Source organism: Felis catus, chromosome F2 (genome assembly GCF_018350175.1).
Source record: "Felis catus isolate Fca126 chromosome F2, F.catus_Fca126_mat1.0, whole genome shotgun sequence".
NCBI lineage: Eukaryota > Metazoa > Chordata > Mammalia > Carnivora > Felidae > Felis > Felis catus.
This window is the reverse complement of record NC_058385.1, coordinates 64,174,392-64,196,886: the sequence shown is the minus strand read 5'-3', so window position 1 is coordinate 64,196,886 and position 22,495 is coordinate 64,174,392. Positions and strand designations below refer to the sequence as shown.

General features: G+C 42.5%; 1 protein-coding gene and 1 pseudogene across 2 annotated transcripts in view; both read left to right on the top strand.

The window, feature by feature from the left end:
* Positions 1 to 22,495, top strand: part of SNTB1 (syntrophin beta 1) — a 236,860-nt gene that overhangs the window by 183,621 nt on the left and 30,744 nt on the right. For both annotated transcript variants that reach the window (XM_045050090.1, XM_045050091.1), the window contains exon 5: positions 17,088 to 17,227. In XM_045050090.1, coding sequence (XP_044906025.1) covers positions 17,088 to 17,227 — 140 coding nt within the window. The remainder of the gene's footprint in view (positions 1 to 17,087; positions 17,228 to 22,495) is intronic.
* On the top strand, positions 1,692 to 1,790 carry LOC111558644 (annotated as a pseudogene).

The following is a 22,495-nucleotide window of genomic DNA, read 5'->3' as shown; positions in this document are numbered from 1 at the left end:
TAATGCTGAGACGGGCATGGGCGTTTAAAATTCTTTTTTAATGTTTATTTATTTTTGAGAGAGGGAGACAGACTGCAAGCAGGGAAAGGGCAGAAAGAGAGGAATACACAGAATCTGAAGCAGGCTCCAGGCTCCGAGCTGTCAACACAGAGCCTGATGCGGGGCTTGAACCCTCAAACTGAAGGCTCATGACCTGATGCTTAACTGACTAAGCCACCCAGGTGCCTCTGGGCATGAGGGTTTAATTTGAGGGTCAGTGCTAGGGCCAGTCTATAAAAAAACAGTCTTTATCTATGAGGCCAAGAAAAGCAAAAGGGAATGAGCTTCAAGTTTGGGGGACACACAAAAGTCCAGGTTGTTGCCTGAGTGGGAAGCACTGGCTAAACATGGGAAGCATTAGTGAAAAGTAGCTAATGGGGTAGAGCTAGCACCATGAGCTCTGCCTTGGAAAGAAGTAAGGGATTCCTGCTACAAGTTGAGAAAGGCACACAGAGAGAGTGGGATGTGAGGGATCAGAAGGGAAAGAAGCGAGAACAATGTAGATCAGATTCTTGCCACAGGGCCAGCATCTCTGTCAGCATCACAGCCAGTTCTGTGGATTACCGGATGCCTTCCCCACCTTTCTTCCGCCAGCCTTCTTCTTCAGCCATCCCACATGGCCAAAAAAAAAAAAAAAAAAAAAAAATCAAGGGCTCAGATAAAGTCATGGGACACAACCCTATAAAGGGCATGAATTCATGACCTTGTTACAGAAAACATTTACGGTGGTTCCTGGATGCACGTGCAGTACAACCAGGACACGGAACCTAAAACAGGAGGTAATGGAGATACAGAAACAGTTCTAATGAGGCCAGGTCTGCTGTGCAGGATCGAAGGGGTTATTTTGTTCCCTGGTTCAGCTCTTGGCCTAGTCTTTGAGGTCCAGGCACAGGAGAGACAACTCTCACCAAAAGTCTTCTGAGGACCAATGACTGTATGACTGCCTGGCTTGAGAGGAGAGACCTTGGACCATGGGTGTGATGTAAGCATAGCATGTAGGTTTCAGGAAGTCGTGTTTTGTAAAAAACTGTTAGTGGTTTCATACACCTCGGTGTGGGGATTAAAGGGTGGCCACACATCGCTGCTGTTCTTTCCTGTGATGTCTGTTTTCCTCTTCAACCAACACACTTGCCCCATAGAGCTGGCAAACATTCTCTGGATGTATTATTTCCGTTCCTAAGCTTTGCCTGTGCCACTACTTTCCTCTTGTACCTTCCTCCTCCTCTTCTGTGACTAAGAGAGTCCCAGCTGCCACTCCAGGACAAATGACCTCTCCTCCATCACAACCCTCCTTTTAGGAGGCAGCATCAATGTCTCCCTCCTTGGAACTCCCAGAACATTTCCTCTTCCAGCACTTCCAGTCACCTACTCTTATGTGATTGAGATTATGAATCCCTCAGATGTAAGAATGAAGTCTTAATCATTTTGTAATCCCTGAAGCCTGACCCCGGCAGGAATTGGGTAAGCGTTTCTTATGTAGTTGAATGAATGGATGGATAACCATCCATCCATTAAAAGAATTACCATATTATTTTGCAGATTCCAAGTTTTACAAATATTTGGTAGACTCCAAGCTTGCTGAATACATATTCTCAAAGACTGTAGATGATTAAATCCAAGTAAATACAGTCCTTTAAAACTTTTTATCGCAGGCTCACTTCGGCAGCACATATACTGAAGCAATACAGAGAATATTAGTGTGGCCCTTGCGCAAGGATGACCTGCAAATTCATGAAGAATTCCATATTTTTATGAATGGATAAAGAAATTGTGGTTTATATACACAATGGAATACTATGTGGCAATGAGAAACAATGAAATATGGCCTTTTGTAGCAACGTGGATGGAACTGGAGAGTGTTGTGCTAAGTGAAATAAGTCATACAGAGAAAGACAGATACCATATGTTTCCACTCTTAGGTGTATCCTGAGAAACTTAACAAAAGACCATGGGGGAGGGGAAGGAAAAAAAAGTTAGGGAGGGAGCCAAATCATAAGAGACTCTTAAAAACTGAGAATAAACTGAGGATTGATGGGGGGTGGGAGGGAGAGGAGGGTGGGTGATGGGCATTGAGGAGAGCACCTGTTGGGATGAGCACAGGGTGTTGTATGGAAGCCAATTTGACAATAAATTTCATAAAAGATAAATAAATAAAATAAAAAAATAAATAAACATTAAAAATACCTTTTTATCCCTATTTTAGAAACATTAAGTAAATGCTTAGTACTTTTGCAAGTGACCCTAATGGATAATTAATATTGTGGAAGCCAAAATTTAGATTAAAAAAAATTCTCCACAGAGCTAGAACATTGAACTGTCAGAGGACAGCAATTGAACTGTTCCTAATTTCTGTTACATTTCGTAGCATATTTAAATCATATTAACCTATTTTGTTTCTTTATAAGACTTGCCAAAGTTACTTTTTTATATTTGCTGCTTATTTATTCTTCCTTTCCTGACTTGTCCGGGTTTTACTACCATTAAATAGCACCGAGGCACTGAGCACAGTACCCAGCACACAAGTTACACTAAATAAATGTTTATTGAACAAATGAATGTGTTCTGAAAGCAGGACAGAAAAAAAAATGGCAAAAACATTTTTTTTTCAGAAAGCCACTTTTTTTTTTTTTAGGTTCTTAATAGTCTACTATATTTACCGTTTTATACATCTGAAGTTAGATCTCCTACTTAATTAGCATATAGGTAATTTTGTATAAGTAAAAGCCTTTGTAAAAGGTCCAAGATCTCCTGAAAATGTTCATACCTGGAAGGATTTCAACACTAGACATGGCACTACATTCGAAACACTGCCTTCTTATGTCTCATTTAGTTCTGCTGGGCTTTCGTAGAACATTCAGATGGCTTTGGAATTTTCCTTGTGGTTCTTTGACTCCAGAAAGGAGCATGTTGGCCACAAATATATTGTGCATTGCAGAAGGGAAATCTAAGGAAGAAAACAGAAGACTGGAAAGAGAAGGGAAGACATGTCGCCCTGTTTTCACGGTTACTTTCCTGCTCAGAAATAACATTTATGTTGTCTCCTGTTGGACAGCTACAAAGAGCACACCAGCAGACCTGAAAGAGACCTGTTCAGTGCAGGACATGTCTGTGTATGCCATCCAACCAAATGAGTGTCAAGTTGAATGTGTAAATAAGCCTAATGGGTGAAGGCAGGTGACATGTCTATGTTGGGATCGTTGGGGGGGGGGGGGGCGGTGGGTGGGGCGGGGGATGACACGAAGGATAATGTGGGTCTCAGAAATAGAATTTTGTAACTGGACACGTTGTCACTCCTAATAATTATGGAGTCCTCTTACTTGAAAGAAAAAGAATAGATATCGGATGAGCGGCTAGCAGTCAATCCCATAAAAGTACAAGTGGAACCAACGAAATTCATGAAAATGGTACATGGGTGACTAAAGTTTGGAAAAACTATCCAGGAAGCACATATTCATGGATGTCACAATAGGAAGAAATGAGGAGAGATAATCCCTGAGCAGAGCCCCTCATAGCTCAGAGGTATACTTGGGCAGACACACCTGTCTTCGGGTCAGCCGATTTCTACAACCAACATTTATCATAGACACTGGCTAAATGGTTAAAAAATAAAGGGCTTTGAGCCAGTCAGAATGAGTTGTGTGGGCCAGCGAATCCCGCAGCAGGCTGTGTATCAGAGTCTCCAGAGAAGTTGCAAAAATAGAGATGTGTAGTCTCAATCTCTAGATACCAGGATTCAGTGGATTTGGGATTTAAGAATCTGTATTTTTACCGAGTGCCACAGTGATATCGAGGCAGGGAATCCAAGGGTAGTGGTCTTTAGAAATCACTAGTGGAGAACGAGTGCTGTATACTTGATGGTATCATGGCGATGGTAATTAACACTCATTGTAGTTGTTCTCTAGCAATAGTACACGTAAGACTTATTCGGGGTCCTTGCTCTAAGTGCAGGTTCCTGCTGCCACCCCTAGCACTTTTGAATAACTGGGTCTTAGAGCTAGCAGCCCAGCTGATTCTGATGCAGGTTACATGCAGACCAAATTTTGAGAAACCCTCATTTTGAAAACTTGATCTTTGCTGGGGGCACAGTACTGTAAGCCATTTATACACATTATCTGATTCCATCTTCCTAATGGTCTTACGGGAGAGGGACTTTTATTACCCCCATTTTACAGATGAGGAAATTGAAGCATGGGGAAGATAAGTAACTCATTCAAGATCACACTGTGAGTAGCTGAGCCGACATGCAGACCAGAACTGTTTGGCAGCAAGATTTATGTTCTTAATACTACATTGCCTCTTTGCTTCCAGAAGGTCAGAGGAAAAAAAAAAAAAAATCTTCCTAGTTGGGGCAGTTATGAAGGCATTTAAACTAAAGTAGGATAAGTAGATTTTGGAATTTGTCACTTGGTCCTTGGTCACACAAATGTTGAGATATCTCCAAAATAAATTCGTTTTTGCTATTGTTTGTTTAGTCTTGAAAATTTGATAAATCCAGCTGAAAGCAAACATGTTGATATTTCTTTCATAAAGTAAATAGAGTTATGGAGTCTGACATTATTGAATAGCTGTTAGAACCAGGGCATGACTTTAGATAATGCTGACATGGTGTTGAAGCCAGATACTCCCTATGTTTTAACAGTCTTCCTCCTTCAAAGCACTCTCGGCTTTCTCCTTTGAGGGAAAAATAAATGAGAAAATCAACAAAGGAACCCACAGACACACCCTGGGAAAACAAAATGGAAGATGCTGAAGCAGATCCTTTTTTTTTCTTTTAAGAACTTGCTCCTTTTGGATTTAATGATAATGTCAACTGCCTTTCAAAAGATAACTTTTTTACCAAATTATGAAATTTCTGCGGCACATCAGCATCCCTTTAAAGGGCATATTTCCTAGGCATTAGAGAAGTAAAGGCTGTAAGTCAAAGATAACTTGTTTACCAAACAGGGACTGTAATTGAAATGGCCCTTTGGAGTTAATGAAAATATAAAATAGCTTCCCCACCAGACTGAGAAGAGTCTAATTTAATTATCTGTGAGTGTCACAGATTAGAAGCAGCCTTTCATCCATTTCTGGAAGCTGAATCTGGACAGCTCCCTCCTTGTGAAAGGAACAGGGAATTGGAGCCCTGGGTGGATGAAGAAAGTCCATGAGAGACACATAGATCATGGGTGTCTGGGCTCTTTAAACAATGCTGGATAGTGACAGTTTATAGTGTTTATCTGAATATGGCTCCAGTCATTCAGAGTTCATCCAGAGTCTGTGGAACACCCATTATATCCCAGGCATTATGTGGATACCCTGGATACATAGATAACATATGGAACCATAAGCCCCTCAGGACAGTCATCCCACACAAGATCAGAATTTGCAGAGGGTGATTTTTCAAAAGTTAGGGGGAATAAGTAAGGGGAAGAAATAGGTAGCATGTTAGAGGCAGAGGATTATTATGGAGACCTTTGTCATTTGTGAGAGCTGTGTTTCAGAAACATTGAGAGTCCCCAAATCTTGAAGCCCAGTGTATAAAAATTTCTCCAGTAAACTTCAGCTTTCCAAGAGAGATCACTAGCTTATGTCTTTCCTTGACCCTTCGCTTAATCACCTGCACTAGATGCCCACTTTTTTTTTTCTTGGTATACACCTTTCCTATAGAGACAAAGATAGTATTTCTTCAAGAGAGCCACCAGCTAGGGAACGATGAGTAAACACACACATGCGCGCGCGCACACACACACACACACACACACACACACACACACGTTTTGAGGATGGAATGGAGGTTGCTCTTAGCCAGTGTGTCTCAACAGCTTATACTCCCTGTTATACCCCAGCCTTCAGTTAATTCAGGTCACATTTACACATCAGCAGAATGTTGGGGACCTTGAGGAGCACAAGGCATGTGTGGAACCTGCATGTGAGTTCTGTGAATTCATTTTCAGGCATTGTGTCCTTGTGTATTTCTCAAGTAGGTGCTCATTATGTGACAGCAGGCTGGCAGTCTGGGGCCATGCCTAGCTCGCTTGCAGGTGTATTTTCTCAGTCTCCATGTTGCTTAGTTTTTAAAATTTTTATTAGAGGAATTCAACTTTTTTCCATAGCAATAGTGAAAAACAACAATGAACCTCCAGGTGCACATAGCCCAATTTTTATCATTGTCCATCTTGTTTTGTCTGTTTACCCATTTTGAGGGTTGGGCAGGGGGAAAAAGACATGCTGGAGATTTTTAAAGTGCCAAACTTCGTATCACTTCACTCCGTATGTTATTTTTCTAACTTGAATCAATTGCCAACTGAGGTAAGCAGAATAATGGCCTCCCAATGATGTTCATATCCTAATTCTCCAAACCTATAGACATGTTGTCTTAAATGGATGGGAAAAAGGATCTTGAAGATGTAATTAAGAATCTCAAGATGGCAAATTATCCTGGATCATCTGGAGAGGAGGCAGTTTAACCACATGGGTCCTTCTAAGACGGAGAGAGGAGGGTGAGACTCAAGAGGAGGTGATGCTCTGACAGAAACACAGGGGGAAAGGCAATGTGATGGGGGGCCATGAACGGAGGAATTAGGGAAGCTTCTAGAAGCTGGAAAAGGCAAGGAAATGGATTCTCCCCCTAGAGCCTCCAGAAGGCAGGAGCCATGCCAACACCTTGATTTAGGACTTCTGATTTCCAGACTGTATGAGAATAAATACCAGTTTTTGTGGTGATTCCTTAGGGAAGTGATAAGAAACTAATACACTAACTTTAAAAAAAATAGGGAGAATTTATATTTAAAAAATACAACTTGGGGCGTCCAGGTGGCTCAGTTGGTTAAGTGTCCTACTTTGGCTCAGGCTGTGATCTCGCGGCCCGTGAGTTCAAGCCCTGCGCTGAGCTCTGTACTGACAGATCAGAGCCTGGAGCCTGCTTCAGATTCTGTGTCTCCTTTCTCTCTTCTCCACCCCCTGCTCGTGCTCTCTCTCTCTCTCAAAAATAAGTAAATGTTAAAAAAATTTTTTTAATACAAACTGATGGGTTCTTTTGAAATGTTTCTTTTGGCCATGCCATGCCTACCATCTTTTCTGGTAATGATAGGCTAATGCTAAAAACAAGCTCTCCAAAGAGTGGGATATGGGTTGTTGTTGTTGTTGTTGTTGTTGTTGTTTTCATTTTCTTATATCCGGTCCTCTGTAGTCTCCAAATTTGTGACTCCTTGTCTAGAAGATTTTATTGTTAATGCAGCGATTATTTGTTTGAATCTAGTGTTTTCTAGGCCATGAGCTGGAACGGTCAGGAACCACTTCCTAATGTTTCAAATATCCAGGAAAGTTTGATAGTTACAGATATCCGGATGCTAATTTTTAGCCTACTGTACTCTGTTATATGTTGCTGAACACAGGATACATGGTTGATTTAAAACTGCACGGCACATTAAGTTGGACTTAGAACTGTCAGATATTTGTGCTGGAGTGAGCACCATCAGCGAAGAATAGAGTTTGCTAAAATAACAAAAACATGCAAATTAAATTTATGGTGTAATGATATTTTGCTGCCTTTAGAAACCAAACCCTGTTTCACTTACTAGCCCTTCAATTGTGCAATGAAGAGTAACACAGGAGACTAATTTTGTCCCAGCTACTCGTTATAAATAGAAATATCCCTTAGTGGAAAGACATATTAAGGGTTATGAGTCATTTACAACTTAGTCTTGAATTATTTTAATCAGATGTGAGACTTGGGGAATAAAGAGCTTTGATTACTTGGAGCTTGCCCTGAACCGATGTCTGGCCTGAGTGAAGGCCCCGTGCCAGGAGGTGGGAAAGAAGGGCGAGAAGTAAGTTGCCCAGTGGGCAACCTAGTCAGCTGCAGAGTTGCACATAGCTGGACACTGTGCACCTCAGTCCACGGGAGACATTACAGCTGAGTTCCCAGCCATCTGTCCTCCCACCTTTGCCCTCATGCCCCCACATCATCCCCCTTTTCCTTTCTTATGAGCGACAGCTTTGTGATCTGAAAATATAACAGCTTTGAGGTCAGGAAGGCACATAAGTGGCTTTATAACTCTCATTATGTAACATTGGCTAGTGCCCGGCCTCTCTGAACCACAGTTTCTTCTTCTGTAAAATGGAGACGATAATAAATGCCTCAAAGTGTCAAAAGGATTAAGGGAGGTGAAACTAGCATGGTGCTTGTAGTATTTCCTAAGGCTCCAGTAACAAACTACAACAAACTGGTGGATTAGACAACAGCAGTGTATTGTCTCATGGTTCCAGATGCTAGAAACTCACAAATCAGGCAGCACCAGGGTTCCTTGCTTCTGAGGGCTGTGAGGGAGAATCTGCTTTATGCCTCTCTCCTCGCTTCTGGTGGTTTGCTGGCAATCTTTGGCATTCTGGGGCTTGTAAATACATCACCCCTAGCTTGGCCTTCATGTTCATGTCACTTTCTCCCCGTGTGTGTGTGCCTGTGGCCAAATTTCCCCTTTTATAAGCACACCAGCCGTATTGGCTTAAGGTCTGTTGTATTCCAGTATGACTTTATCTCAACTAACTACGTCTGCAATGACCATATTTCCCAAAATGGTCACGTTCTGTGATATTGGAGGTTAGGGCTGAATCACCTGAATTTGGAGGAGGGGGAGACACAATGGAATCCACAGTCCTTCTTATCACAGAGTAAGCTCTCAATACATGTTTACTCCTTCAGCATAGCCTCCCTTAATAAGGGAGCATTCTTTCCTGTCGTGTAGATTTTTAAACTGTCAGATTTAAAAAGCTCAAAATCTACCATGTCACGTTCTCTCTAAACCTTGCTCTTCTAAGTGCTCCTTCTAACTTACTACTGGTTTTGAGACCCAAAGATAGAGTAAATCCCAAACAATTTCAACCTTACTCAATTATAATTGTATAATTCAGACAAGGCATGGAGTTGAAATTCACTTTTGGACTTTTCTCAGAAGAGGTTGAGCTGAGCACACAAGTAAATAAGACAAAAGGGAATGTTTACAGGTTCAAAAGAACAAACCCATATGAAGCACTGTAAGTAATTTATTTTCATACAAACAACAGGTCTCCACTTCAAACAGCTGGTGTTAGGAAGTGTCCAATAGAAGTCGCATGTCCTGGGGAGAAACCTAGGGTGTTTTCAGTTGAGCCAAGGCACTGAGGAAGGAGACAAATAAATCTTCTGACTCTACACAGAATGGTTGGCAAGATAGACTCCCTAATGAGATAAGGGATTGACAGGTTAGGCTAGTCTGGATCTAGGTAGTTGTGAGAGAGGTGAGACTAGTCAATGGTCATGGGGCCAGTGACTCTCTGGGAGGAAGAAGAGAATAAACTGTCTAGTAATAAAAACTAATGCAGGCAGGGAAAAATAACAAGCAGAATTATTCAAAATGGACACAAGGGGACACATAGCAGAATCTAGTTTGGGGGCCCAAGTTCATGGCCTGGTTTTCTCCCAGAATGCTGAGTATTAGATGGTTCAGAGTAGGACTTGGATAGTGTAACTACTACGCACCCCTTCTCCTTTCTGGGGTTCCCAACTGAGAGTGAGAGGGAATGATGTACTCGTGGAAAACAAAAACAAAAAACCCCACCATATTTATTAATAGTTACATAAATACCCAATAAGCCCTAATTAATGCCAAACCCAGATAAATGGGGCATAATATAGAACATAGTCAGAGTGATGTGTCTTGTCTCCTTTGGCCTCTTTTGAAGCTAGGGTGCTTGGGTATTGAAATGTGTTAACGGTGTGGACCAAAATGGCCAGTCTGCTCTAGGACCAGTCCAGTGTACGTGTTTCTACCATGCAGACACGGTGATAACGCAATGAGTGGGTAGTGACCACAGACACCTACTTGTGATGAACGTGACAATGCCTGCTATTAAAAAGACCCAGTGACAGCTCTAGATCTGAACAATTAGAGTCACAGCACGTCTTTCTTTGGAGGGGGAGTTCATTAGATTGACATAGGCAATGGGCAGAAATGGAGTGGTACTCCTCCTTCCTGTAGTTGGGTTCTCCAGTAAGGTTGTCATTCTGCTTTTCAAAGGCAGAGAAGGGCGTAGGGTAGAAAATCACCCTAAACTTAAAGAGACACAGGCTTGGGTAGCTGGATCTGGTTCTTCCAGCTTATTAGTCCAACTTGATTATACGTAGCCTGAACTGAAAGTGACATTGAGATACAGAGTAATCCGAGTAGAATCCAGCAATCTTTATCGAGCAAGAAGAGATCTTGGAATCACTTCCTGGAATGTATCATACTTAGAATGTTGTCATTTTGAAGAGCTGTCTCATTAGCAGTAAGCAAATGAAGCAAAACAATTGAAAGGCCAGGTTCATGTGGTTGAAATGCTCTGTGCCTTGATGGGGACTAGACCTTCATGGGCTTTCTGCCTCATCTTTCCATGATGCTGTATGATGAAAGGAGATTTAAAACCTTAGCTCTGCACTTATCTCTTTGGATACATGTGATCTGCCCTAAGGTTGACTTCATTATGAAGTCCTAGAGACCGAGGCATTACTTTTAATAGAGTCATCAAAGGGTTCTGTTAGAGTACATTAGCATCTGACCTTCTGCATGCTCAGTAAATAAGATAACTTTCAAAAAAAATTCACTCCATGTTTGCAAATGTTCAAAGAGAAAAAAAAAAAACCTGGAAAACTAACTGAAAATATAGTGGGTTCTTGCCATTTTCTTATGATTAGTTTCTTGTCTTTACCCCACACTCCCCTGACCCCAATTCATGTCCATTTGGGACCTCAGAAGGTGACCTGATTTGGAAATATGGTCTTTGCAGATGTAATTAGTTGAGTTCATACTGGAATTGGGTGGGCTCTAAATTCGGTGGCAGGTGTCCCGATGACAAGGCCACATAAAGACGTGTAGAAAGAAGTCTGTGTGACAGTGGAAGCAGAGATTGGACTAACACAGCTTCTATAAATACTGGTGGCTACCAGAACCTGTAAAAGGCAGGGGAGGATTCTTCCCTAGAACCTGTATAAGGAGCACGGTCCTGCCGACCCCCGAGGTGATTTCTCTATAACCCAAGCACCAAAGTCCCACCAGGCTAACTTGTACGTTGACTCTGGTGAGACTTCTAATCATGAACCCTGAGTCTGGGGCTTTATTATATATGGCTTATAGAATTCCAGAGCCAGTTTCAGAATTTGGCAGGAGGGAGCAAATTTGAAATTGGGGACTGCGGCTATTGGGAATGTCGACGTATAAAAATGATACCCTCCCTACATGTCCCGCAGTCAAACCATATTTCTCTGTCCTTATTTTCCTTCAGCGTGCTCTAACACTCTTCATCATTGTCTTGACATCCACCGAACAGGGTGGATCATTCAGTGTGCTCCCCCACTTTAAGCCACCCATGAATTCGCCACGTGATCCGGGTGCCAGACAATTTGGGAGTTGCATGAGAGGAGAGCAGCGAGTCCAGGGGAGCTAAGGCCCCTGCAGAGCTCTGTTTGTGAACTTGCCTTCTAGTCCTCTTTCCCATTCTCTGCCTTCTCTTCCTTTCCATCCTGCTCTGCATCCAGGTGTGGGTGTCCCGCCAGGTTCCCGATTGCTGGGTCCTGGGGTTGTTCAGGGCCAGCCAGAAGAAGGCTGCAGGTTGTGACTTTGTGCCCTGTTCCCTGTGTTCCCATGGCTGCATTGAAACTTGTTCCTCTCCTTTTGGTGAACTGGCGGGGATCCTTATCTGCCTCTCTGAGAGTTGGTGCAGCGATTAATTACCTAATGTCTGTAAAGCATCTGGAAGTTGATAACTGCTAATTATTATTACCCTGGTATCTGGTCCTTTGTTCTAAGTTCCTAGCAATCTGAAGTGAAAAGGCTTAAAGTAAAAAGTTGCCGAGATAGCCATGATCTCCAAAACAAAACTTGTGCTTGACCTTCTTCCTCTGTGAACTTGATTTATCCTATTAGTCACTCACCTTGTCTCCAGACCTTCCTCCCTAGCAGGGTAGCTGTGTGAGGTGTGTGATGGGGCTGGTTTAACATTTCCAGTATCTGCCATATGGGAAGTGCTTTATATACGTTCTCTCATTTAATCCTCATAAAATATGCACAGGAGGCCACGATCGGCATGTTACACATCAGTGAACAAATGCTTATAGCAGTTCAAATCCCTCAGCTGAGAAGTGGCAAAACCAGATTTTGAAGATATTGCTGTTTGGCTCCAAAGCCTCTGAGCTGTCCCTGCCACCCCTGTGTTCAAGTAGGAGTTAGAAAATAAGCATGTTAGGAAGAGTGACTTGGCACAAGCAGAGAAGAAAAGACCCATACATTGTTTGTTGCCCCTGTGAACAGAGCCCGCAGAACAAAGGAGATGTATAAAGCAAGGGTCCTAGTAACTAAAGCGGTCCCAGCCTAGTAGCCAGGAATTTTGAACCAAAAAAGATGATCTGATTTTCAAGTTGGAGGGGCTGTTAGCAATAACTTTGTCTTAGCCGATTCTCCCACCAGGGAGGACATTAGACCCGTGAAGGCAAGGAATTCTTGCCCAAGTTTACTTACGTCTTTTGTTTGATATTCGTTTATTCTTACTTGATGTGGCGATCAGAATATCTGATATTTTCTTTTAATCAACATATAGTGGGCATACAATATTTTATTACTTTTAGATGTAGAACATAGTGATTCAACAATTATATAAATTACGAAATGATCACCATGGTGAATGTAGTTACCGTCAGTCACCAAAGTTATTACAATATTATTGGCTATATTCCCTATGCTGTACTTGAATCCCTGTGACTTGTTTATGTTATAGCTGCAAGTTTTTCCCTTTGACTCCTCTCTACCTATTTCACCCATCCTCCCATCCGCCTCTCATCTGACAACCACCAGTCTGTATTTGAATCTGTTTCTATTCTTTGATGAGTTTTGTCATATTAGATTCCACATATCAGTGAACTCTTATATTATTTGTCTTTCTCCATATCACTTATTTCACTTATCATATTATGCTCTTTAGGTCCATCCATGTTGTCACCAATGACAAGATCCCATCCCTTTCTATGGCTGAGTAATATTCCATTGTGTAAACACACTACATCTTCTGTATCCATTCATCTGTCAGTGGACACCTAGGTTGCTTCCATATCTTGTATGTTGTAAATAATACTGCAGTAAACATGGGGTGCATGTATTTCTTGGAATTAGAATAGCTAATATTTTTAAAGGTTTGCTTGCTTACTGTATGTAAGACACTTTTCTAAGCACTCAATATGCATTCATTAATTTCATCATTACAGCTTTGCCTAAGCAACAGTATTATTTCTTCTGGAAATACCTGCAAAAAAGGCACTGAAAGGTTTTGGTCAAACTGTCTCTTTGAAAATAATCTTCAGATTTTAGATATTTTAGAGGAAACACGGTCAGCAGTCTTCTAACTGTGTCCCAGTGGTTGCTAGGAACCTCACTCAAAGGTGTGGGTGATGGAAGGATAAAGACATAAAGTCTCAGATCTCAGCCAGGCTGGAACCCCATCCAGAACCCCATTTTGTTCCATGACTTGTGATGTGATCACAATGAATGAATGATGTGATGTGTCCAATGAATTTTAAAAGCTTGAAAGTTCCTCCTGACCTCAATGACGTAGGAAACCTGTCTCCAACAGAGGATTCAGTGACTGTTCTTCCCTCAGGTGTTTTTGATTGAGATAGAATTGACATGTAACATTGCCTGGGTTTAAGATATACAACATGTTCATTTCATACATTTATTTCTACTTCCCTCAGTTGTTAGCAGAGACTTCTTTCCACTCTCTCAAATTCTTCTTGCCGTTTTGTCAACCTTTTCTCTCATGCTCCACAGAAGTGACCATGGGGACAGGATTCAGTTCACCACAGATGTGCTTCGGAGTAATTTCAGGATTGTGTGTCTGTTTCCGTTTCTTCCCCTTTGCCTTCTTCATGAGAAATACGATCAGTTCTTGAGACACTGATTGCTGCCGCATCTCATGGCAAGAAGCCGGGATTGAGATGGAAGTTGTCACATCTGTTTCAGGAGCCACGTTTTAATAAAATGTAGACGTGTCCCAGAACTGTTGAATTAATGCTGGGGAAAATTTGGGTGCCAGGAAATTTGGATTTATGATGGAAGTTGTCACTGAACAACAGCACAAATACTCCAGCCTGAAGAAAAGTGTTCTTGAAAGGCTTTGCAAATGCGAAGCTCACGTGGCATAAAGTATGGTTTTAGAAACCTGTATTCAACATAACATTTTTCTCCTTGGAAGTCTGTTGTCCTCATGGGCCGATTTCTAGCTTCAAGCATTCAGATAGCATTAAAATGAAAGCTCTGCGCACAGGAACAGCGGAAAACGTCTACTCTGAGTATTCTTACGGCACAGTTAACAAATCCATGAAGCACTCTTTAATAAACCATTTTGTGTTTTAGGGCTTTAGAATTATTCATACATATATATACCATTTGACATGTGGGTGAGTTTGTGACTCCACCATTAGAAATTTCTGTATTTTACTGTTGGCATTCACTGGTAAGGTTTATTTTTGCAAACTTAATATTGTTCTTGAAGAATGATGCTTAGTTGTATTCACGTTTAAATGGTTCCAGTCAAAGTTAATAGATCAGATCTGACTAGGTAAGGAAGATAGGCACTTTGGGGAGGATCATTTGTAGCTTTTCCAGTCCTATTTAATGAACTGGAAAAGTAATTTGCTAAGTTTAATGTAGAGGCTGGAAAAAATTTGCTCCAAACTCCCAAACACTTTATGCTTTGAGACTATAGTGTGGTCACCTTGTGGGTTACTAATACCTTGTTTTCTGTATCAGTTCATTTTGATCTCTTAAAGGTGCTATTGTTCTGTTGGAAAAAGCAATAGGCTAACCCTGGATATTTTTTTTTTATATATGTATGAAATGCATAATGGGAGAAATATGCCAGGTAGTCATTCACATTCTAGTCTAAAGAGCTTTTTGAGGATTTCTTCCTTCTTGAAAGGGAGATTTTATTTGGAATTGCTGTAAGGGGTGCATGATCATTTTGTAATGAATTCTTCCTGGGACAACTTTGGAATGGATGGGAAAAGAATGAATTGAAATTGTTAACACCAAGGATATTCTTGGCTTGCCTTATAATTTTTTTCAAGGAAAACCAGTACTTTGTCATACTGTTGCCTTTCCAATGAATACCTTTTTGACAAGTTTAGAATTCAGTGAGTCTGCTACAATTTTCCCACCCTAAATTTCACTGGAGGGTCTTACCATCTGCCAGATATTATGCTAAGCACATTATGTACACTGTCTCATTTATCTTAAAAAAAATTCTTTTAAAGTAGGTTTCTCGCCCAATTTGGGGTTTGAATTTACAATTCTGGGACTAAGACTTGCATGCTCTACTGACTGAACCAGCGAGGTGCCCCGTGCACAGTCTCATTTAGTCTCCACTGTAGCATTATGAGGTATATGCCACTTAACAGGCTCTAAATGATGCTTATGGCGCACTGTGATCAGCATTTTAGACATTTTAACCCAATCTTCACAATAATCCTCTGGTATAGGTCCTGTTATTTCCCCATTTTACAGATACAGAAACAGATACAAAGAGATTTGCTGACTTGCCCAAGATCCCACAGCTGGTGAATTGAGGAGCTGTGATTTATGTTCAGGCGCTCTAGCTCCAGAGAAAACACTCTTAACCATTGTCTGTGCAATTTTATCAGTGAGGAAATAGACGCGTAGGGAATAATAACTCGCCCAAAGTCACACGGGCAATAAATAATGGAGCAGGGACTCAGAGTCAAGCAGCCCATAAAAGTACATGACCTACAAAGCTCACCCCTTCCACAATCCTGCCCACCTTCTCTACTGTGATCATTCAATCTTAAAGCCACTTCAATACAGATGTCATTGTGGCACTTACGAAAAGGTAACGATACAAATAGAAAGGGAAGAAATTAGTTTTATCATTTATTTATCTTACTGCCTCATTTAATTTTGAATAGATTTTGGATTATGGTTTATTATGAAAGGGTTGAATCTTCACTGAATTACCAGTGTCAAAGAAAACCTTAACCTCATCCAGAGCAGTGGTTCTTAACCTTTAATGAGCATATGTGTCACCCGAAGATCTTGTTAAAATGCAGATTTTGATTCTGTTGGTCTAAGATGAGCCTGGAACTCTGCATTTCTTGCGAGCTCCCATGTGATGCTGATGCTACTGGAACATGATCCATGCTTTGAGTACCAAGGCTAGCACATTGAGTTGTTCCAAACTGAGCATCAAGATGGATCCCAAGACCCAACGTTTAAATTGGAAGGGGGGAATTTTCACAGATGAAAGAACACATGCAGAATTGGGAATGATCAACACATCATCATATCACACATCAGCACATCAGAGTTTGGGCAGAGAGGGGTGGCTCGTGAGATAAGACCTGAGCTAACTGACTCTTGGGATTGGAAGGGACCTTAAGGGTCACCTGGTCCAAACATCCAACTGATGTTTTAATCCTCTCGTATCCCTGCCAGGTCATTTCATCCCTCTGGGTTAAGGAACTTTCTGTGCTGAGTGGAACTAAGAGAATTTTAAGATGGTGCCCGAATCACAGAAACAGTCAAAGCGAAAGGCTGTGATGTCTCCTACCTCTCCAGACAGACATTTGCCTCCATAATACATTTTCAGAGCCTTTGGATATTCTTCAAAAGCTTTCAAACCTTACCATCTTATAATAAAAACAATGTACTCTACCAGAGAGCCATCCTGGCGTGCTTATTCCTCCAAGCATCTGCATGCCACTATGAAATAATGATTTCAGTGCTGACTGGCAGGTGAGAAACAGAGACAGATGTCTGACAGTTGGGCTGCTTCTTGGCTGTACTGACGACACATACCGGGGCCCTTGAGAAACACAGTTTCAAGGATCAAGAGTCCTGGGGCCGTGAATGGTTTCTTCTCATTTGGATTTCACAACCTGAACTAAGGACTCCTACCGTTGGGTCTTCTGATTGGGGGGATGCCAGCTTCTCCTTTCTAGTCACTCTTCCTTCACCTGTTGTTTGACGATGCCCTGCTTTCCATTTCAGGTGCCCGGGGAGAGTGAGAAACAGTGGAAGCCGGCCCTGGTCGTACTGACCGAGAAGGACCTTTTAATCTATGACAGCATGCCACGGAGGAAGGAAGCCTGGTTCAGCCCAGTTCACACGTACCCTCTTCTTGCCACCAGGTAGCCATGACCTTGTCTTTGAATGTGATGTGTTTGCAGCTTGAAGCTTTTCTAGTCAATTACAATGATTTCAACACGTTGTATTCCTGCTCCCTGTTGCATCAGGAACTGAGGGCTCCTGCAGAGTAGAGCCACACGTTTTTATCCAGTAGATTGATTATCGTTTATGGCCAAACCTGGGGCAACACAGAGACAAAGAACAAACTGCTTTATCCATCCTGAAGGAGCAGTGACATCTGTGAGAAGGTCCCAGCCTAGTCACCTTCCTGGGGGGTCTCCACCCCATTCTTTTTGAGGTGAACTGTGCACATGTGTTTACAATCTTGAAGTTTAGGGAGAATCATCCTTCACTCGGTGGCACAGAGATTGTCATGGGATGTCCTGTTGTGCTTTTTAAAGTTTTCTCGGCACGAGAGACCCCATAGCAAGTTCTTCCTCAGTAGTATGGTGCTTCCTATGCATGTGGGGCTGCTAGGCGTGTGTCTGTCTCTTAGGACCTTCCATGCACAGCTATTGTTCATGTGACCTTTTTTTTACGTTTATTTTTTATTATTTTTGAGAGACAAAGACAGAGCATGAACAAGGGAGGGGCAAAGAGAAAGGGAGACACAGAATCTGAAGCAGGCTCCAGGCTCTGAGCTGTCAGCACAGAGCCCGATGCGGGGCTCGAACCCATGAACTGCTAGATCGTGACCTGATAAAGTCAGATGCTTAACTGACTGAGCCACCCAGGTGCCCCAATGTGACATTTTTTTAAAGTTTATTTATTTTTTTATAGTTCACCACCTAAGAATGGTTTTTACATTTTTAAATGGTTCTTTAAAAGCAAAAGAACAAAAGTATTTCATGACATGTGAAAATTATGTAAAATTCAAGTTTCCAAGTCCATAAATACAGTGGTACTGGAACACACAGAAAAAAAATTTTTTTTAATAAAGTTTATTTATTTATTTTAAGAGAGAGAGAGGACATGCGCACAGGAGGGGCAGAGAGAGAGGGAGAGAGAGAATCGCAGGCAGGCTCCACGCTGTCCGTGCAGAGCCCAACACAGGGCTTGATCTCATCAACCATGAGATCATGACTTCAGCTGAAAGTAAGAGATGAACACTTAACCGACTAAGGCACCAGGCGCCCCTGTCCATGTGACATATTATCTTAATGCATCAGGTGTTTATCCCCTTGTTGAAAGTCTGTATCCTGAGCACAAAAGCACATCAAACCTGAGTCTTGCCTTCAAGTAGTTGACAACTCCCAGACCTGGTGCCCATTGCCAGCTCTTTCTGTATGTGCTTTGTGATAATGGACACAGTTTTCATCACTCCTGTACCTCTCTTTCTTTATCTAGAAGGTAAGTATGCTAACATAATGTTTACGGCTTCCCTGGTATAGTGCCTGGGCAATAATGGGCCGTAAAATGTCTGCTGAATGAATTATTGAACAAGGTGGGACAAATTCTGAAAAGAGTTTGGTCCAACAGACAAAGAGCATAGTGGACTGAGGTTTTAGGAGCATCTGTTCTGAGCAAGAGATACATACAAGATGGGTTCTCCATTCTCAAGGGACTAAGGTGCCAAACAGGTTATAGCCCAGGCTCAGGTGCAAGGAAGAGAAGGAGACCCAGGGGCAGAACAAGAGGGGACAGAAGATTAAAATGGCATTGGTGAATGGGGCTGAAACTCCTTAAAAGCCCTTTTTCTTCCACTTATGGTGACTATGGAGAACAGCAGGTATGGCCTGAAGAAGGTGATCATCGGCCCCAGAGGTGAATAGAGGAGGCCTTCATGGACCAGGGACCAAGCCTAGATCACTTAGATATTAATAAATAAAATAAAATAGTAATTTAATTTTTGAGTATCCTAAGCCTCAAAATCTTTGGTAGGATAGCTATTAAAGTATTATTGATATTTACAAAAAACCTCAATAATCAGAACCCAAACATCCTAAAATGTTCCTGTTCCAATGGAGATTTCAGGCTGTGTCTTGGGATCCACTTAAATTCACTTTTCCACAGTTTACGTCCTCAGACCTCACCCATGGGCACTGATGTTCAGATTCTGAGGCATTCTCACAACTAGAACCAAAGAAAGATTAGACGATAGTCTCTGTATTCCAGATACTAAGAAGAGAAGTTGGATTCATCCTCTTAGAATGATTTTCAGGAAAGGGACGGCTGGGTAGCTCAGTAGGTTAATAATGCGTTTGACCCTTGATTTTAGCTCAGGCCATGATCTCACAGTTTGGGAGATCCAGCCCCGCATTGGGCTCTGCACTGGCAGTGCTGAGCCTGCTTGGGATTCTCTCTCTTCCTCTCTCTCTGCCCCTCCCCTCCCATCTCTCAAAATAAATAAACTAAAAAAAATAATGATTTGCAGGAACAAAAGTTTAAGTAAAATTTCTAGGTAACTCTCAGGCAAATTGGAAGTAAAACTTGCCCTAATTCATAGCTTTCTTCTCATAGTTTGAAGGCATTCTGATTAATGGAGGCTGCTTTTTTTTATTGTTTATTTTTTAAAGATTTTTTAAATGTTTATTTATTATTTTTGAGAGAGAGAGAGAGAGAGAGAGAGAGAGAAAGAGCATGAGTGGGGGCAGGGGCAGAGAGAGAGGGAGACACAGAATCTGAAGCAGGCTCCAGGCTCTGAGCTGTCAGCACAGAGCCCGATGAGGGACTTGAACTCACGGACTGCAAGATCATGACCTGAGCCAAAGTCAGACACTTAATCAACTGAGGCACCCAGGCGCCCCCAGAGGCCGCTTTTTTATTCATGCATGCGTGCATTCAGGATTTTAAAAATTCAGTTCCTCAGTCACACTAATACATTTCAGGCCCTCAGCAGTTGTGGCTGGTGGCTACTATTTTGGACAGCACAAATTAATATCTCCGTCATTATAGAAAGTTGTATTGGACAGCACCACCCTAGAGCATAAATGACCAGCTCAGAATCTGTCCCTGTTCGGGCAAGAGACTGGACTGGCACACGCCCAACGGCAGTGCGTCAAAAGCACAGGCTGCCCCACGGGAGGTCATCTTGCAGGCTCTTCAGGCCACCAGCGGCTCAGGGGGCTGGGTGCACAGGCACAGGGACTGGCATCTGGGTAGGTTTGGGTGGGGCCCCAGGAATACCCATTACAGGCTCATAAGCCACGTCTGGGTTGTGAGCAACGTGCATGCGTGGCCTACATCCGCTACGGAAATCGAAAATGGAAACCCTTTCAGTGCAAACTGTGCTCATTTAGAACAGAAGACGCAGCATCGCAACCTCAGCGCCTACCATGTAAACATAAAAGAGAGCAGTGGCCATGGTTGACCTCCCAGTTAACTGCCTCCTCTTTCCCAAATTAGCCAGCCTCACTACTGACCTGCTGAAGAAAAGTGTGTTATCGCATGTGCGTATTAGCCCTAGGAGCAATGATCAAATTAGGCTCATAATCATGCCCTTGGTCTCCAGCTGGTAGTCTGTTTGGCAGAGGATGTTCAAGATGTGAAGGCGGGCCTGGCTGTTCATTCTTAGCTCATCCCCTCAAGCTAGAGTTTCCGTCTTAGTTTTCCTCCTGCCGGAAGAGTGCTTTGCCTGGGCTAATCATGTCCCCTCCCTCTTTGAGAGTCCTCTCATCTGTTAAATGCATCTGTTAAATGCTGCTGTCTCTCCAAAGCCTAGCAGAGATAGACTTTGAGAGAATAGGTTTCTAACGGACCCTTTGGCTGGTGGGGCAGCCGCCATGGTTTGCGTGCCTTGGATAAGATCGTCTTCCCTCCGCAGCCCTGTGGATGTTCCTAGAGAAGGACTTTTGGAAAGCAGACAGAAACAAAAACAAAAACAAAACAAACAAACAAAAAAAAAACACAAGGAAAACGACCTGTCCCATCCCTGGAATCACGTGATCACACTGAGGGGTCGCAGCCCTTGAGTGGCTCCAGGCTATGGAGCAGGGTTTACCTAAGCTGAAGACAGAAACCATTCTATCCTTGCAGACCGAGCTGGCTCTTGGAGATGGGAGGCTGGGCTGGCAGGGAGATCACTGCCGGAAGAGGTGGAAGTCAAAGGGAAACTCTGGATCCTTCCGTTACAGAAGTTACCCCAGTGCTTCCATTAGCTGCTTCCCTAGCCACGTAGCTAAGCTCATAAAGTGACGTATTTACTTTGTTTATTCCATAGTCACATATGACAGCGTGTCCCTTCTTTTTTATTGAATTCTTTTAATGTTTATTTGTTTTTGAGCGAGAGAGGCAGAGTGTGAGTGGGGGAGGGTCAGGGAGAGAGGGAGACACAAAATCTGGAGCAGGCTCCAGGCTCCCAGCCGTCAGCACAGAGTGGGACTCACAGACCAGTAGATCATGACCTGAGCCGAAGCTGGACGCTTAACCAGCTGAACCACCCAGCGCCCCCAGAGTGTGTCCTTTATATATGAGTGTTTGGGCACGTAGCCTGTCTAGTAGCATTACTTATCTCTGAGTGCAGTTTTCTGAAGGAGACTCCTGTCTTTTTAAAACCTTTTATTAAGGTGTGATTTATAAGCAGTATATACACAAATCTTAAATGTGCAGTTCAATTAATTTTTATTTATGAATACAGAGCCACGGTGTCTAAAGTTTTACTATAGGGCATCTACTAATGAATCATCTTTGTGTCTTTTTTTTCTAACGAATCATCTTGAGTGATATTATCAAGAAGGCCAAGGTAGGACCATTTGCACATAGACCCAGGCACTAATCAACTGGTGGCTGAGCTTTGTGGAAGGAGGGTATATCAAGGCCAGGTGTTTACATGGATTTTATCCTATCTGGCAAAACTTCCAATTTGAGAATCACCTGGCTGTTTGGAGGTGATTCTTAACAGAGGCCAGTCCTGAGGACGCTGCCCTGGAGATTCTAGGTTCCAGAGTCAGGAGTATGTGTTTTCAACAAGCATCTGGCAGGTGTGGTCCTCCGGATGACCACATTTAACCCCCACAACCCTGGAAGGGTTAGACTTTATTCCTGTTTCACAGATAAGTAAACGGAGGAACTAAGAGGTTAAGGAGCTCACCCTCAGTCATACAGCCAGTAAGAGATATACCTGGGATTCTGATTCTGCCTGCACCTTTTTAACCCCTGTTCTCTGCACACTCCCCGAAAAAGCACGTTCCTATTCCCTGGAGTTTTAGTGGCTCTTTGTGCCAAGCATGTCACATAAATCTTACCTTAGCTTTCCTGACAACTCAATCACGCAATAGGTAGCCACTCAGATCACACAACAGAGTGAGGACAGGGCTCTGTATGCCATTAGA